The 17,436-nt window shown below is 47.4% G+C and overlaps 1 protein-coding gene across 5 annotated transcripts in view; it reads left to right on the forward strand.

Annotated features, from left to right (window-relative positions):
- MICAL2 (microtubule associated monooxygenase, calponin and LIM domain containing 2) overlaps nt 1–17,436 on the forward strand; it is a 150,058-nt gene that overhangs the window by 26,665 nt on the left and 105,957 nt on the right. For all 5 annotated transcript variants that reach the window (XM_087821735.1, XM_087821733.1, XM_087821734.1 and 2 more), the window contains exons 2-5: nt 8,870–9,077; nt 12,184–12,300; nt 13,634–13,735; nt 17,159–17,314. In XM_087821735.1, the coding sequence (XP_087677861.1) occupies nt 8,870–9,077; nt 12,184–12,300; nt 13,634–13,735; nt 17,159–17,314 (583 nt within the window). The remainder of the gene's footprint in view (nt 1–8,869; nt 9,078–12,183; nt 12,301–13,633; nt 13,736–17,158; nt 17,315–17,436) is intronic.

The following is a 17,436-nucleotide window of genomic DNA, read 5'->3' on the forward strand; positions in this document are numbered from 1 at the left end:
GTGAGATTCCTCCACACCCTTTTTTGGGGCCTTGGAAGGGATGTGACTTCTGCTCTCCCAAAGGGAGGGAAGGGAGGCAAGGCAGCTGGCTGGTCGGCCCCAGGCCCCCTTCCCACCTTTCTTGACCAGAAAACAGTGCACCAAAATGCCAGCACCAGAGCCCGGAGAGCAAGAACTCACAGGGTCGACTGGAAGAAAGAACATTGATAGGGAGGAAAACTAATGCTTTAAGAAGCAAAATATATTATAAATTGTCACATCAAATGGTATGTTTAAGATATGTGCATTCATTGTATACAAATTTTACCTTAAAAAATAACTTGAACAAATACTGAATTCTAGTTAACAATATGCATGCTCATATATTTGGGAAGAAATGTACTGATTCTGCAATTTAGTTGAAATGCACCAAAAAGTTAGATAAATTGTTGAATGGGTAGGGCTGGATAGATGAACAGATATGTGATAAAGCAAGAAGAGTAAAGCCTACTTATAGAACTTAGGTGGTGGGTATTTGGATGTTCACTAAAATTCTTTTGACTTTTCTGTACAGTATTTGAAAAGTTTTATAATAAAATATCAGGGAAAATATTGTAAAGCTACTAGATTGAAAACAAGAAAAAAAAAATCCCACAATGAAAAAATATGCAAACGGCTCCTTGAAATATTTATAAACATTTAAAATGTTGTTGTAGCTGGATGTTAATATGAAGAAATACAAAACTAAGCCTGTATATTTTTTGCAATAGATTTCCTTTTTCTATTTGAATGTATATATTTGAGGAAAAAATGTTTCAGGCAGAGGGCAGAGCAAGGGAAAGGCCCTACATGTGCTGAGGGGGACATTAGGCTAGAGTGCAGAGAGGGAGGGGAGAGTGGTGGGAGCTGAAGATAGAAGGGAAATTGGAAGGCAAGGTCATGTAGGGTCTCAAGGCCATGATAAGGTCTGATTTCAAGTTCCATGTGCCATGGAGTGACATGATCTGACTTTAGAAGGACCATTCTGGTTGCTGTGGGGAGATGGACTGCAGGAGGACAAGGATAGAAGCAGAGAGACCAGGTAGGAACCCTTATATCAGGGTAGGAGGGGGATGATGTGTCTTGGATCAGGGTGACAGCATGGAGGAGGTGAAACCTGTTCGATTCTGGATCGACCCTGAAAGTGGAGTCAACAGGATTTATTGGCAGATTGGTTGTGAGGTGAGGGGAAAGTAATCAAGGTTAATTCCTTTTCCAAGGGGCTGGAAAAGTGGAAAGTGGATGTGCATTTACTGAGATGGCGATGGCTGGGAGAGGAGCAGGATTTGGCGGGGGGCGGGGGGGGCTGGGGTGATCAGCGTTTGGTTGTGGATCTCCTATACGCGAGGTGCTTGTTAGAGCTGCCGCGAATGTCAGTGAACCGTTGGTTGCAAGTCTGGGAGTTTGGTGGCTAGGGATAATCAGCATGCAGGTGACCTTCAAAGCCATGGAAGTAAATCATGTGAAACGAAGGTCAAGGAGAGAATAGGACTGAGATTGAGCCCCGGGCACTCCCAAGTGTAGAGGTCAGGACAAGGGGGAACGGCAAAGGCACCTGAGTTTCTGCGGTCAACACAGAGGGAGGTGACTCAAGAGAGTGGATGGACTATGGGAACTGGTTTCTTCACCTCTATAGTGTCTCTTCTCTCTTCTTACCATCTGTGTTATTTCTGGAAGCAGCTGTCCTAAGCTAGCAGTTTTATTCTGCTCCAAACCCATAGTAGCCAAAGTGCCTGGAAAGTTCAGACCCTTCAGACTGACACCCCAGGCCCTCCATGGTCTGATTCCCTCTCCCTCTCCTGTCTGGTGTCGCCCTCCCGCCATTGCTCAGCACCATGCTCGCCTCAACTCCCCGGGGCTCCCCACTCCCTCTAAACCACCTCCCCCATTCTCAGCCTGGACCTCAGCATGCCATTTCTTCTGTCTCTCCACATCCCTAGCCTCAATTCTCCACTCATGGCCCATCACCTGGAGGGGCACTTTCTTGACCAAAGTCACCAACCTGTTCCTCCAACAGATTCCTTCAATAGTCACAGGCCGTCCCAAACAATGCAGCATTCCTTGTCTGTTTTTCTTTTAGTCCCCAAAGGGACAGTTTCCCGAGCTTTGGGAGCACGAGCCTTCGCCTGTGTCCTCTACACTGTCACAACGTGGTCTCACTGGTTCTTAGCATCTTAATTGGGACAGTAGCATGTTAATACTCCAGCATGTGATGTCCCAAGGAAACCTGGAGGAATTAATATAAGATTGTGATCTAAGCATTGACTCTGGGATCAGAGGTTAGGGTCTTACCCTAGTTCTTGACCATGGCCAAGTCATTTAACCTTCCCGAACTCCAGGTTTCTCATCTGCCAAATGGTGACAAATCTGCCTAAGTCAGGGTCGTTTCAGGGATGAAACGAGATGCATTTCTTCTAAAGTGCTTAGCACAGTTTTTGCGCATTATATGCAGGTAGTCAGTGGTGGCTCTGACTTTTATTATGAGTACTGTGATGGAGTTGGCACTGCTGGTTACTCTCCTTGACATCTGAAGGAAAGGGACTCATTGGTCTCTCCCCGTGGCACAGGGCTGATCTGGGGGTGGCACCCACACCCTGACTTCAAGGAACTCATGCCATAGGTCGGGAGATACTGTCAGGTCTGAGCAGCACCCAGAGGCAGGAGCAGAGCCTTGAGGATTGTACTTATAAGTTCCAAACCAGGGGGCTAATAGGAGTGTACCTGAGGCCAAGGGGCAGAATGTTTGCAAGTGAAACGCTCCTTGAAAATGCAGACCCTGTGGTCACTGGTGACAGTTGCTCATAAGAGGAGGGCAGCAGCTCCCTCTGGAAGGGAACGACAGAGAGAAATGGAGCGCTTCTCAGAGGAGTGTGATCTGAGAGCAGGCAGAGAGACCAGGGTATCTTTTTGCATTTCCTTTCTGTAAATTTCTGAGGTTAGTAAGTGGTAGATAATTGTTACTCAGGAATACCTGGGTGTGACCGAGGGAGTCGGACCGGAGCAGACATGTTGGATCAGATGAGATTTAGCTTTCTGCCCAGGATAGCCCTTGAAGTCACCACAAAGAGTCCCTGTCTGGTCACCCCCCTCACAGGGACTCCTCCATGCCTAGAACCTTAGGTGACTGCGTCTCTCCTGAGCCCCCACTCAGAACCACCCTGCAAGGTAGGGCTGTGAGGCCAGGCCCCCAGTGCAAGTCCCCCATAATAGCATGTGGGTGGCCCCATGGATTTGGAAACCCTCAGTCCTGTGATTCTGCAGAGAGCTATTGTTACTCGCGGTAGCCCAGTAACGGTCAGGGCTTTCCTGCCTGGTTTAGATAAGTGGCTTGTCTTGAAAGCCAGTGAGGCTGGAAACCACATCAGGAAGTGTGGTGGCACGTCCCTGGAACCAGAGCCATGCCCGGGGAGGTTGCCTGTGGGTCAGCGTGCCAGGAGGGCCACTGCTACCAGGGAGACGGCATCATGCATGACCCTGTGTCACTTGGCTCATCTTGCCACCCGGGCTCTCGAGAAGGCTTGCACTGTCCGTGCCCAAACCCACTATTGCCACGGCACCTGCTGGAGTGGCTTCCGAGGACTTATATGGGCTCTAGCTCCATCCAGCCTGTGAACTCCCAGCTCAGGGAAGCAGAAAATCTCCGCCTAGATGCGGATGCAGGCTTCGGCCTTCGTGTAGAGGCCCCTGCACCCGGCCTGACCCCAGCTCTGTTCAGGAGGCCGCTCTGCACTCGGGGCGGGAAGGACTAAAAAACGGCCTCACTTCATTGACCACATGCCCGAGGTCAGGCCTCTCTGTCAGACAAGCGGGTTCAAGCACAGGCCTTGGACCCACACTGCCTGGGCTGGCATCCAAACTTGACCTCTCACTGGTTGTATGATCTCGGAGAAGTTCCTGACCCTCTTTTGTCTCTTTCTTAGCTCAAATATAGAGATGAAAAGGGTACCTGGAGCAAGTGGCTTAACTTTCCAGTGCCTCAGTTTCCTCATTACAAAGTGGAGATGATTGCAGAGCCCGGGGGAGCAAGCTAGTGAACTCAGCCCTCATCTGCCTGCTGCCTCCCAGTGCTGGCTTTCTGCACCCCACCTCCCTGCAGTGTGTGCACACAGAGCTCCCCAGGAACTCAGAGACAGAATTCAGAACTGGAAATCAAGTCTCTAGGCAGCTAGATAGCTAACCCCTGGCTTAGACTCTGGTTCCCTTGCAACTCCCTCTGGGGATTGAATCCTGCTAGCATTCCTGGCGCAGTCCCAGCATATCCACCCGCTTGTGGGTTGAGAGATGCATGTGTCACCAAGAAGTGGATAATGCTGTGGGCTCCTCTGGGAAGGCAGAGGCATCTGTGTGAACCGGGGCCACCCCAGCCGTGGCTAGGCCTTGACTATGGGCCAGTCCCCTGGTGCCCTCTTCCCGCCCCTTGATAATAGAAAGCTGATTTTTCCATGTGGTGTTTGTCTCTCTCTGTGAACGTGGAGGCCTGAGTACTGCCAAGCTTATCTATACAATGGACTTCCTGCTGATGTTGGATCTGCCCTGTTCCCTGTTGGGTAATAAATTTATGTTGCCTGAGCACATGGATCTGCTGGCGTCTGTGATGCTGGTGGCCTTGGCAGACCCCAGCTCCCCCAGCCTGGGTGGGAATCTGCAGATATAAACCCTGGCTGACGTGAACTGAGCATCCAGGTTAGGGACAGAGAGTCAGAGCTGGGTGGGTGGCGAGGATGGGGGAAGGTCATTCATCCGTCAACTGTTTATTGAGGCTCCTGTGTGCCAGGCCCTGTGCTGGGCTCTGAGCATTCAGGGGACACTCACACGGACCAGTGAGTCAGGTACAGATAATTATAACATGGGTAGCTCACTTTTGGGGTAGCACTAAGGACAGAGTGTGTGAGAAATACACAACCTAATTGGGGCCTCAAGGAAAAAGGCCATGGGGTCGAGTTATAGTGGAAAGTTTTCTTTCCTGGCAGTAATCCTCAGCAGTGTTAGCCTGGCTGGGCCTGGGAAAGGTAGACAGCTCCTTGGAGTTCAAGTTATCACAACCTTTGCATCCGTGGTGTTTGCACCATGCCCAACATCCAGAGCATCCACTGTGGGCACCCCAGGGATGCCCTCCTCTCTCCTGCTCCTCTGCCCAGGCGTGTAGCAGCCGCGGTATTTGGCCTCTCATCAGAACTCCGAGTTCCCATGTTAATCATAACAAGCATGTTCCAAGAGGAACTGGCTTGGCCCCTGCCACAAGCCGCCTCTCCTGCCTTGATAACATCTGTACCAAATTTTCTCCCTTTATATAATTAGGCCCATTGGTATTTACTTTGACTTTAAGATATGGTATGAGTGGCGTCTCTGAAATTTCAGGCCTGAAGTATATGCTGGGGCCCAGGGTGGTGGGAAAACAGAGCTTTCATCGATGAGATTTCAGGTCTAGCAGAGGAGGGTGACGTCAAGAAGAGTACAGCAGCTACTGTTTGCACGAAAAATGCACAGCAGCCCCCCAGCTGGCGGAATGGATGTCCTGCCTTGTCCTGGGAGCAGTACTAGGTCAGGCTGCTGGATGGAAGGAAGCAGGAGGGCTCCCCTCCTTCTCTTCCTGCCCTTCCTCACCCCACATCCTCCCACCCCCTCTCTATCTCTGGTCCTGGAATGACAGAGCTCGGCAAACAGGAAAAGATGCACTAACTGCAAAGAAATGCAGCGAATTCAAACCTAACCCCAAAGCCAATCTCACAAGCGTTGGGGTTTGGAGTCTTGCTTTGAGAAGTCTGTCATGGTCTGGCTATGTCCGAGCCGAGCTAGAGGAGCTGTTTGGGGTGTGAGATAAGGAGTGGAGTTGGACTTGGGGGAGTTGGTTCTTGCCAGTCAGCTCCTACCAGAAAGGAAGCCAAGGGATCTGCCCACCCGCTCCTGGCGTCTGTGGAGTGAGTCGTATCTCAGCAGTGACTTCATTTCCCCTGATGGGGTTTCCACAAACTCTCTGGAAGGTTCCAGCCAGTAAGCCACACTGATTGTGGTGTGGGAACTTTGATATGCTTGTTTGCACTTTCCCTTTGGGACCCTGCAGGCCCCAGATGAGTAATAACTGGATGATGGGGGTATTTGCTAGGGGAAGGGGAATGCTTTTTTGTAAGATAAGTTTTGATCCCGGGCAGGAGAGAAGTTTCTGGATGCCTCTGAAATGTCAAGCAGAGAGGAGTGGGTGCAGATCTCCTTCCCTCTTGCCTTGCTGGCGTGTCCTTAGTTATTTAGACACCCCCAGGTGAACTCTTACCTTGGGAAATTGCCTCAGGGGCAGCTTGGGAGTAGGCAGGGTGCTATGTAGGGTTGTCTCTGATTCTGATTCTGATTCTCTGCCAGAATGCTGCCCTATTCTGCTGCTGTCGTTGTTGTTTTTTGGTTTGGTTTGGTTTGGTTTGGTTTGTTTTTAACAGTATTGGTGCTCCTGATAAGATTTTGTTTGAATAAAGAGCTTTTGCCCCGTATAACTAGCTAGGTCATTGTGTGTATTCCCTTCTCTCCAAAATGGCTGTAGCTTCCTTGGAGAAGTCTTGTTCAACATCACAGTGTCCATTAAGACCTAGCATGGGACTTGCACAGAACCCTATTTGTCACCTCTGTCCACCATGGCCCCAGCAGCTATAGGACCAAGGCCATACCCCTATGCCTGTCATTTAAGACCTTCAGCATCTGGCTCCAGACAAACTCTCCTTTCCCTCCCTTCCCCCAAAGTATCCTTCTCTCCATCTACCTAGAACTTCTCTTCCTTCCCCTTTGAATGGGCCACCTGTCTGCTGAAATGTTCTTCCTTCTTTTTAATCCTGGCAAACCAGAATCAGTACAGCATGGCAGGCTGTGGAGTGAGACCACCTGGGTTTGAATCCTGGCTCTGTGCCTTTCAATCTATGGCACCATGGGCCCAATAGTTAGTTGCTTTATGCCTCAGTTTTTCTATCTGTGAAATGGGGATAACAATTGTTCCTCTTAGATTTGTTGTGAGGATTAAGAGTGAAAACACATAAAGCACTTAAACCAGTGTCTGGCACATAGTAAGTGCTCAACAAATGTAGACTGTGGTGGCGGTGGTGGTGATTGTGGTGCTGGTGGTGGTGATGGAGGAGGGGGGAAGGGGGAGATGATACTTGTGGTTATGACAATTTTGAAAGACCTTCTCTTGTGAAGTTCTTTCCAGCTTACCAAGTAGGATTAGCTTTTCCCCTTTGGGGCTCCAAATAGAACTAACCACATGGAATCCTGGTTATTGATTTCACAAGTCTGAGTTTACCTGGGCTGAGAGTTCCTAGGACTAGGTCTCAGCAATAAGAGTAACAACATCTAACTATTGTATGTCAAACTTGATACCATATACCTTTTTCTCATATAATTATTTTACTAAGATAGAATTCACATGCCATAACACTCACCCTTTTAAAGTATACAGCTCAGTGGTTTTAGTATATTCACAAACATGAGCAACCATCACCACTATCTAATTGCAGAACATTTTATCCCCATAAAAAGCAACCCTATACCAATCAGCAGCAGCCTCCCAATCCCCCCCCCCACCCCCCGCCCATTCCCTTGCAACAGCTAGTCTCCTTCCTGCCTCTATAGATTTGCCCGTTCTGGACATTTCATGTGAATGGACTCATACAGTATGTGTCCTTTTGCATCTGTTTTTTTTCCCACTTAATATAGTGTTTTCGAGGCTCATTCACGTATCAGCACTTATTCCTTTTTATAGCTGAATAGTATTCTACTGTGAGGATGTACCACAATTTGTTTATTCACCAGTTAATGGACGCTTGGGCTGTGTCAGCTATTATAACTAATGCTGGTATGAACATTCATGTGCACGTTTTTGTGTGGACATATGGCTTCATTTCTCTTCAGTATAAGCCTAGAAGTAGAGTTGTTGGGTCCTATGGTAACTCTGTGTCTAACTTTCGAGGAATGGCCAAACGGCCCCAAAGCACCTGCACCCTTTTGCGTTCCCGCCAGCAGGGCGAGGGCTCCAGTTTCTCCACCTCCTCACCAACGCTCGTTCTTGCCTGTCTTCTTGATCGCAGCCATCCTAGTAGGTATAAAGGGATATCTTACGGTGGCTTTGGTTTGCATTTCCTTGATGACTAATGACGTTGAGCATCTTTCCATGTACTTGTCAGCCATTTATGTATCTTCTTTAAAGAAATGTCGACTCAGATCGCCTTCCCGCTCGTTAATTGGGTTATTTGTATTTCTATTGTTGAATTGTAAAATTCTTTATAATGTTAATTCCTTATCAGATACGTGATTTGCAGGTATTTTTCCCGTCTGTGGGTTGGCTTTTCACTTCCTTGATAGTAGCCTTTAAAGCACAAATGCTTTTAATTTTGATGAAGTCCAGTTTACCTCTTTCTTCTTTTGTTGCCTGTGCTTTTGGTATCGCATCTAAGGAACGATTGCTAATCAGGGTTACAAAGACACACCATAAGCTTTTTAAAAGCAATCGTATTTTTAATAACCCTACAAGGAAAGGGTAGCAGACCCATTTCACAGGTGAGAAAACTAAGAGGTCAAATGCCAGAGCTGGGATGTAAGCCCCGTTTAACCTGACTCTGAACCTCATGTATATCTAACGGTGACTCCACCCAAGTCCCTTTACCCTTTACCTCCGTGTCCCTCACAGGGCTTGGCACAGTGCCTGGTGCCCAGCAAGCCCCTGGGTAATAAACACTGGATGGCTGAATGGCAGGTCCCAGCAGGTGCTCCGTCTGCACTTGCTGGTTGCTTTGGGTGGATGGGGTTTGCTGCTGACTATAGGTTTGTGTCTGTAGTGCTAGAGTCACTGAGTGTCTCTCTTCTCTCACCTCTGCAGTGTCTCATCATTGGGGGAGGACCATGTGGCTTGCGCACTGCCATTGAACTTGCCTACCTGGGGGCCAAAGTGGTCGTGGTGGAGAAAAGGGACACCTTCTCCCGCAACAACGTGCTGCACCTCTGGCCTTTTACCATCCATGACCTGCGGGGCCTGGGAGCCAAGAAGTTCTACGGGAAGTTCTGTGCTGGCTCCATTGACCACATCAGTGAGTAGAGCCAATGGTAGCACCTGGGAGGGGGAGGGGCTGACCTTGGAACACATCTCTCCACATTGAAGAGTCCCCGGGATGTTTCATCTTGAAAGTCCCTGGGGGCTCCACACAGCCAACTGGCAGATATTTAGTGAAGGGCCTGCTTTGTGCCTTGTGCCAGGCCCTATGCTAAGCCCCACCAAGCTGTAAGCACTGTGAGATCAGGGACTGTGGCATGTCTTGTTCACCAGAGTATCTCCATAGCATAAAAGAATGCTTAACACATAGTAGGTGCTCAATAAACTTCTGTTGAGTGAATGAATGAAATATGGAGGACCGAGGCAGAGGTAAGTAACACACCCTGCAGTCTTAAAGAACTCACCGAGGTTTTGTCAATAATGAAATGTGCTTTAATAGAGTAGTCAGACTTGCTAGAGGAGTTCAGAAGAGGGAGCCCCACAAAACCATTAAATGGGCCCGGTTGTTGAGGGCCTTTTGGGAGTATTGCCAGTGTGGGGGAACCATGGAAGGTTTAGGACAGAGGAATGACACAACTGACAGATCCCACACCAAGCTTCTTTGAGCTTTAAAAAGAGAGAGGACATCATGATGGGGGTCATTCAGAAAAGGAGGGAAATAGAGGATGTGGGTCGTAGATCCTGGCCATCCCTGAATGCTTAGGAAGGGCGAGGTGAGAGCTGATGCCCTTCTGCTCAGATATTACTCAAGCCCGGGTCTCTTGAGGCAGTATCTGTGCAGATGGGCTTTGGGAGAGCACCTCCCTCCCATAAAAAAAGGAGATCTTTAGCCATTTCACATATAGCATCAGTGACTCATAAAAGTTAGGGAGGTTGCTACTATGGGGAGAGTTCAAGGGTTTGAACAGATTTGGATCCAAAATCTGTCTTGCCCATTTTTCTGTGTGACTTGGGCCAAATTCCTTAACTTCTTCAAAGCCCCAGTTTTGTCTCCCATAAATGTGATGAATGCCTGCCTACCAGGATTGCTGAGAGGATTAAACAAGGTCAAGTTTGTAATATGCTTATCACTGTACCTGGTGCATAGTAGATACTCAGGAAATGCTTAACATCTATAATGTGCAGTGAGCCAGAAGCAGCCAGGGTTCCCAAGCTTCAGAATTCAGAATTCGAAACATGGCTGGGAGGAGAATCCTGAAAACTGTATTTTTATGAGGACAAGAACTGATGGGAAATGGGTATGGGATTCAAGTGGGAATGACTGGTGAGAATTATCAGCTACATAGGGTGTAATTTAGTAAGTTGCAAGAGAACTTACCAGAAGCGGCCCAGAGTTTATTCTCGCTCTGACATGAGAAAATTCCATGAGTCCATTGGAAAGTAATTTGGATTTGCCCAGAAAGTTGCAGTGTCAGCTTTCAGGATGTTCTCTACCACCCATTGAAAGAATGTAGGTTGGTTACCAATTTAGAACAACATCGAACACCACTTTCTCATCAAACCCTCCTGAGAGGCAGAGCTGGGCACTGGGAGGCCTGGGACGGCCCCAAGGCTGTTGGGCTGCCTTCTAGGCCAGGAGCCCCTCTCTGCTCCCAATTAACTCCTAGTCCTTGGAAATATCCCAGTGTGCAGAGGGTCTGGCAGAATCACAGAACCGAGACTCAAACATTCAGAGTGATCATTGCGAAGGGCAGCCCCCGTACCTGTGAGAAGGGGGGCAGGGAGAATTTATTGAGCACCTAATGTGTGCTGGAAACATATAGCCTAGGAACCTTGAAACTGTAAGGAGAGGCCAGGCCTCCCACAATGCCCGTTTCCAGGCAGGAGGTGGATTGAAGTCTTTAAGCCCCAGCTGATTGGCTTTCTTTCAGACCGACCGTGGTCCCCAGCCCAGCTGTGTCCTGGACTTCAGCATTGCTCAGCAGTTCTCAACTTGTCCTGTGTCAGCATCTTCCTCCAGTTCCCACCGTGGCTGCTCCAAGCCCCCACCACAGCCTCCTGATTCTTAGCAGATGGCCTCCCTCCTATGCTCTGGGGAAAAGAAGCCACTGGCAGGCACTCCCCGTTCCAGCCCCTCTCCTTCCCCCTCCGCCCAAGCACCCATTCCTTCCTTTCAACCCAAGAGCTGACCACCTCCTCTCCACTCTAGTCCCTCTTGGATTCCTTCTCTTCTTTTCACCTGCCCCACCACTTAGTCTTCCTGCCGCTCACCTCGCACTGCCCCTCTAGCCCTCTGTTGTTGCCCATTACTTTTCTTTACTTCTGGGTATTTATTCTAGAAAGAAGAGGTGTAGACTTTGTCTATACTTTCCATTCATGCCTCCATGCCCTGCCCCATTCTGTTGACCTGTGTTTCCTCCATTAGAGGGGGTGTTCCATGTCCCCTGGACCTAGCATGGCACCTGGCACCTTGTAGATGTTCAAAAATGTTACATGAGCAAAGCCCATGAAATACAGAGGGACCCAGAGAAAGTTTGAAACTGCACTCTACAGGAATATATGTGGAGGCAACCCTGTTTGTGCTGAATAGTAGGGGACAAAATAGAGAAACAAGGTGCCACACGTAGAGGGAGTTTTGGAGAGTGGGTAGGAGGTTGAGAGCCATAAGCCCAGCTTTTTGGAGAGAGTTCCCCGCCTCACCCCTTTCCCTGGATGGCTAGGAGCTTAGGCCTAGATCCCCACAGAATGAGCCATTTGATGGCTGACTTTACTTAGGGTCTTTTATCCCCCTCCCCCCTCTTCTTTCCATCTTTATCTTACCAAACCACAGCCCAGCTGAGGCAGGAGGCAGGAAAGAGAGAACCTCCATCATTATAGCACTAACAGCTAGAGCACAGTGTTACAATCAGACACAGCTGGGGCCATTCTAGTTTTACTGCCGTGTGACCCTGAGCAGGTCACTTAGCTTCATTAACCCTGAATTTCTCATTTATAAAATGAGAATAATTATCCCAAAGGGGCACTGTAAGGGTTAAATGACAAAACAGAGTATTTGACACATGATTAGTGCCCAATAATGATCATTATTGATGTATTGCTATGCTCAGAGATCACTGAACAGCGATTACATAGTATTCTATATACAGGAGGCACCCAGGCATTGCTACTGACAGCTCATCTCTCCTTCCCTTCCTTTCTGACAGGTATTCGTCAGTTACAGCTCATCCTATTCAAGGTGGCCCTGATACTGGGAGTTGAAATCCATGTGAATGTGGAGTTTGTGAAGGTTTTAGAGCCTCCTGAAGATCAAGAAAACCACAGTACAGTATAACTTTCCTCTTCTGTCTAGAAATCAGATATTGAAAATTGGAAATGAAGTTTGCAGCTCTCAAAGGATGTTTCTGTGACAGTTATTCTTATCTGGAGCTGTTTGGCATAATTTCATCAATGGATATTTTACCTTTTTTGACCATTGCTATCACTTTAGGTTTGCTCTTCAGCTCCCAGGGGATATATTATCAAGTCATTAAACCTGTAATTTGATTACCCTGCCACTAGGAGGTGGTACTTTGACAAATGAAGTCAAATCAGGAAGTAGGACAGAAGACCGATTTGGTTGTCTGATAAAGTTCATTCCCTGCTTTTCGGGTTGTTTGTGTATACACACAGATATGTGGACACATTTGTTGTACCCATATGATATTTTTGAAGTCTAGTAAATGTGAAGTTTTTAGGGGAAATATGAAATAAATATTCAAAATATTATTCGATATATAACATTTTTAAGCTTTATTGAAGTATAATTTACAAATCATGAAGTTCACCCATTGTAGTTATGCCTTCTTTAGCAGTCCCTCCCCCCCCGTTTTTAGTATGTTTATGTAAATTCTGATTTTGTGTATACACCAGAGGGTTTATTTATGATGCTTCTGCATCTTACTTATTATCAAAATCTCCTGCCTGGTCAAGTCTTTCAGTTTTGAGCCAGATAGTGTTGGAGACCCCATAGTTTCACACATAGGCTACAACTCTGATTTCTCCTGTCTTAGCCCAGAATATGGGGAACTTAAGGGAGGCATCAGTTGGCTTTTGTAGCTGGGTGTCCATTAAACTTTCAGAGACCTGTGTGCTCTTAATCTCTCCCAGACCTCCAGTGGATGTTAAATTCTGAGTGACCAGAGAAGACTGTGTGCTGCACAGTGGGGCATTTTGAGCATAATGAAGTAGGAATTCAAATGGTTTCATTACACCCTGCACATCCTTTTGGATCTGTTTAGCAATGGGAGGGCACTGGGGAATGTGGGGAATATGAAGGGAACACAGTAGAATCTGCTCAGTAAAAGAAGGTGCAGGTGAGACTGGTTCGAGAATCATTGAGCGTAGACTCCCAGCCTTTATAGAAATCAGCAAAACCAGGCACGGAGTTGGCGCTGCTGGTTTACTTCATCTTGGATTGAACTAAAACTAAAGCCGAAAGGGCTCCAGATTCCATGTGAATCTAGGCAGTTCTAGGTCTTTCCTCTGGAGGCTCTGTCTGGAGTGCCTATACTAGTGGCATTGTCCATTTCTCATGGCCAACATGGGGGGGGGTAATAATCACTCTTGCTTCCACCATTCTCTGTGCCAACTCATCTCATTTTTCTGTCCCTGTAGAAATTGGCTGGAGGGCAGAATTTCTCCCTGCAGACCACTCCCTGTCGGAGTTTGAGTTTGATGTCATCATTGGTGCCGATGGCCGCAGGAACACATTGGAAGGTGAAGACTCTTCTTTTTGGGGCTGAGGATGGGGAGACAGGAGTGGGAGGGGGTGTATCTGGAAGGGAGAAGAGGGAGCAAGGTGACAGTTTCCAAAATTAGAGGGGGTCTTGATAGAAGGGCACACCGCCCTGTTGTGCATGAGGTGAATGTTTAGAGAGCAGCCATTTAATTCTCTCTGAAACTCAATTTTTTGAGCTGTAAAATGTGAAAAATAGAGCCCCATTAGAGCATAGTTATAAGGACTGGGAAAGGACTCTATGTAAAAGTGCTTTCATAAGGTTAAGTGCCATGGAAATTAAAATAAAAAATCAACATACATTTATTGAGCACCTGCCAATGTTCAAGCCACGATGCGAAGCACTTTCCTACTCACTTCATCTAAGATAGGCATTTTTATACTATTAATGGCATCAGTTTACTGTCCAGGATAACACTCCAGAGGAGGAGCCCACCTCTTTTCATGACTTTTAAGCACATTCACTGCTGGGCAGTAAGGTGAGTTTTGCCAAAAGTGTCAAGGTGCAAAACTGCTTCTCTGTGTTGTAAATTTGGAAACACAACATATTGTCTTGGGCTAGGATCTAAGTTGAGAGAGAAACCTCAGTGCCATGAAAAACCTTCAGTCACCTGCACCCCAGCCCCAAGATTAACTTGTGCACAGGCTGAACTGACTTGCACTAACTGTACTCATTTGAGACCATGGGTTGTGGGTAAAGTAGTCCCATGTGGCATCTCTTTGGCTAGGCACAGGTCTGCTTTTCAATCTTGACAGGTGTCTGATGGGGAAGGCGCCTTCTCTGAGGATGAAACAGACTCCCTGAAATAGGGCTGATCCGAGAAAATTCAGGAGGTGGGGTTGGCTAGCTGAGGCCCTTTCTACCTGCTATTCAAACAGTGCTTTTCCTCTCTCTTCACTTCCATACCTGTTCCCCACCCACTGCAACCAATAACCAATATCTGACAAGGAATATTTAAGCTGCCAACCTGAATGTTGTGCTGTTTAGAGTTTATGGGCCATTCTGGTGGTGTGAGGGCACTGTGAGTCTGAATATTTGAAAATTCAGGATTCGTGCTCAGCTTGAGTGTATTTTGGCATTTTGTGAACATGAAGGGCAGGGAGGGAAGGAGGAGCCATCTGAGCAACTTGGGACCAAGTAAGTAGACCAGAGCAGGGACTCTTGATCAGCAATGTTGACATTTTGGGCCAGGTAATTCTTTGTCATGGGTGCTGTCCCCAAGACATTATGGGATGCTTAGTGACATCCCTGACCTCTACCCACTAGACACCAGTAGTACCCCAGTTGTGGCAACCAGAAATGTCTCAACACTTTGCCAAATGCCCCTGGGGGACAAAATCACCCCTGTTAAGAAATACTGATCTAGATAATAAGGCCACTTCTGACCATTTTTGACAATGGTTTAATGAAGGATGACTCACAGGACTAGGCCCAGAGTAGAAACCCAAGATTTTTTGTTAAAGGGATTTATATATATATATATATATATATATATATATATATATATATATATATATATATATATAAAGATATATATATATATCAATAAAGATATATATATATATATCTTTATTGATTACAGAGAGAGAAAAGGAGAGGGAGAGAGAGAGATAGAAACATCAATGATGAGAGAGTCATTGATCGACTGCCTCCTGCACGCCCTGACTGGGAATCGAGCCCACAACCTGGACATGTGCCCTGACAGGGAATCGAACCCCGATCTCCTGGATCCTAGGTCGACACTCAACTGCTGATCCATGCCTGGCCAGGCTAGTTAAAGGGATTTTTGACAAAGAAGTTTGGGAATCAGCATGAGGCTCAGTGATATGGTGAGGGAATGTGAGGGCGATTCCCACAGGTGGCTGAAGACAAAGGTCATGTCCAGCACATCTGCTAGGAAGAGTGCCCTGAGTTAAAGTAAACAGCAGCCTGGGGCAGAGGGGAAATTCAGGGCTGTAGGAAGAGCCAGATGCTAAAAAGAAAGGGGATTAGAAAGTGGTCTGTGGAGATGTGGCCGCCCGCTTGCTTTATAATTAGGAATGTATATTTGGTCTCATCCCTGCCTTGCACAGATCTCCCAAAACCCTTGGGATTTCCTGAGTGATAAGAGCAATGGGAGCATTTTCTGTTATAACATTTGGTCTCTTGTCCCCAGTTCCTGAAATACCTTCAGAGACATAAAGGTGAAATTGGTGCCTTTTATGCATAATAGGCCGATTTATGAGGTGACTTTTGGAAATCAGGGGAGCCCGCCACATGATTAGAGGGTTGGAACCTTCACCGCCTGACCTCCTGGGAGGGGGAGGGGGATGGAGACTGAGTTCAGTCACCAGGGCCCAGAGATTTACCCAGTCATGCCTAAGTAATGAAGCCTTGAAAAAGCCCCAAAGGAAGAGGGTTCGGAGAGCTTCTGGGTTGGTGAACAGGTGGATGTTTGGGAGAGCAGCGCGCTCTGAGAGGGCTTGGGAGGCCCACGCACTTTCCCCATCCCTTGCCCTATGCATCTCTCCATCAGTTGTTCCTGAACTACCCACTAAGTCAAATGTTTCTCTGCATTCTGTGAGCTCTAGAAATTAATCTAACCCAAGCAAGGCGTCCTTGGAACCTCCAGACTATAGCTGGTTGGTCAGAAACATAGGCTTGCAATTGGTATGTGAAGTGCAGGGCAGTCTTGTGAGACTGAGCCCTTCACCTGTGTCATCTGGGTAGACAGTGTCAGAATTGGATGAATTGTAGAACCTCCAGCTGGTGTCCTAGACTTGCTTGTTGGTGTGTGTGTGTGGGGGGGGAAACACACATTGTAATTGGGTATAGAATTCTTACTGCCATTAAAAAGAAATTTCGATGTAAACCACTGTACTACGTTAATTGCAAATTAGAATGCCATCTGTTTATTATACACCTACTGAGTGTGTGCTAAGTGCTGGCCACTGGACTTGAGATAGAAAGAACATTTGTTAAGGTTTCTGTCCCCCAGGTATTCAGTCCCATAACCCTACTTTTCAAAGGGAAAAAACAAACAAACCATGAAAATGCTAACAAAGTGGTTTTAATTGTATAAGTGCACAGTGCGTGTGGGTCTTACACATCTTGAGCAGGGTGGGCCTGTGAGTTGCTGTTGGAGAAGATCACTTTAGCCTTTGTTCGTCGAAGCCTAACCAGGATAATGGGCACGTAGGTTTTAGAGAAGGAGAAACCCTGGCTGACTTAGCAAGGCCTCTGGTGGTGGGTGTCTTCCTTGGGCACAGAGCTCGGCATTGCCACCTGCCCCCTCTTTCCAGAGATCCAGAATTCTGCTTTTATTGACCTGTGGGGTGTTGGAGAGCAGCTTTCTCAGTAATCTTTTCCAGTTTTCACACCAGATTCAGAACACAGACCCACTCCTTCCTCTTGCCTTCTGCAGGGTTCAGGAGGAAAGAGTTCCGTGGGAAGCTGGCTATTGCCATCACCGCCAACTTCATAAACAGAAACAGTACAGCCGAGGCCAAGGTGGAGGAGATCAGTGGCGTGGCTTTCATCTTCAATCAGAAATTCTTCCAGGACCTTAAAGAAGAAACAGGTGAGACTGCCACCTTTCTCCAGGCCATTGTCACTTCCTAAAGTGCCCCGAGGGGCTGCTGACTGTCCCAGCTCTTGGGACTGGGATACCCACTCTGATAAAATGAAAGCAGGGATTTCTCC

The sequence above is a fragment of the Miniopterus natalensis genome, chromosome 11 (genome assembly GCF_054644295.1).
Source record: "Miniopterus natalensis isolate mMinNat1 chromosome 11, mMinNat1.hap1, whole genome shotgun sequence".
In the NCBI taxonomy this organism is placed as follows: Eukaryota; Metazoa; Chordata; class Mammalia; order Chiroptera; family Miniopteridae; genus Miniopterus; species Miniopterus natalensis.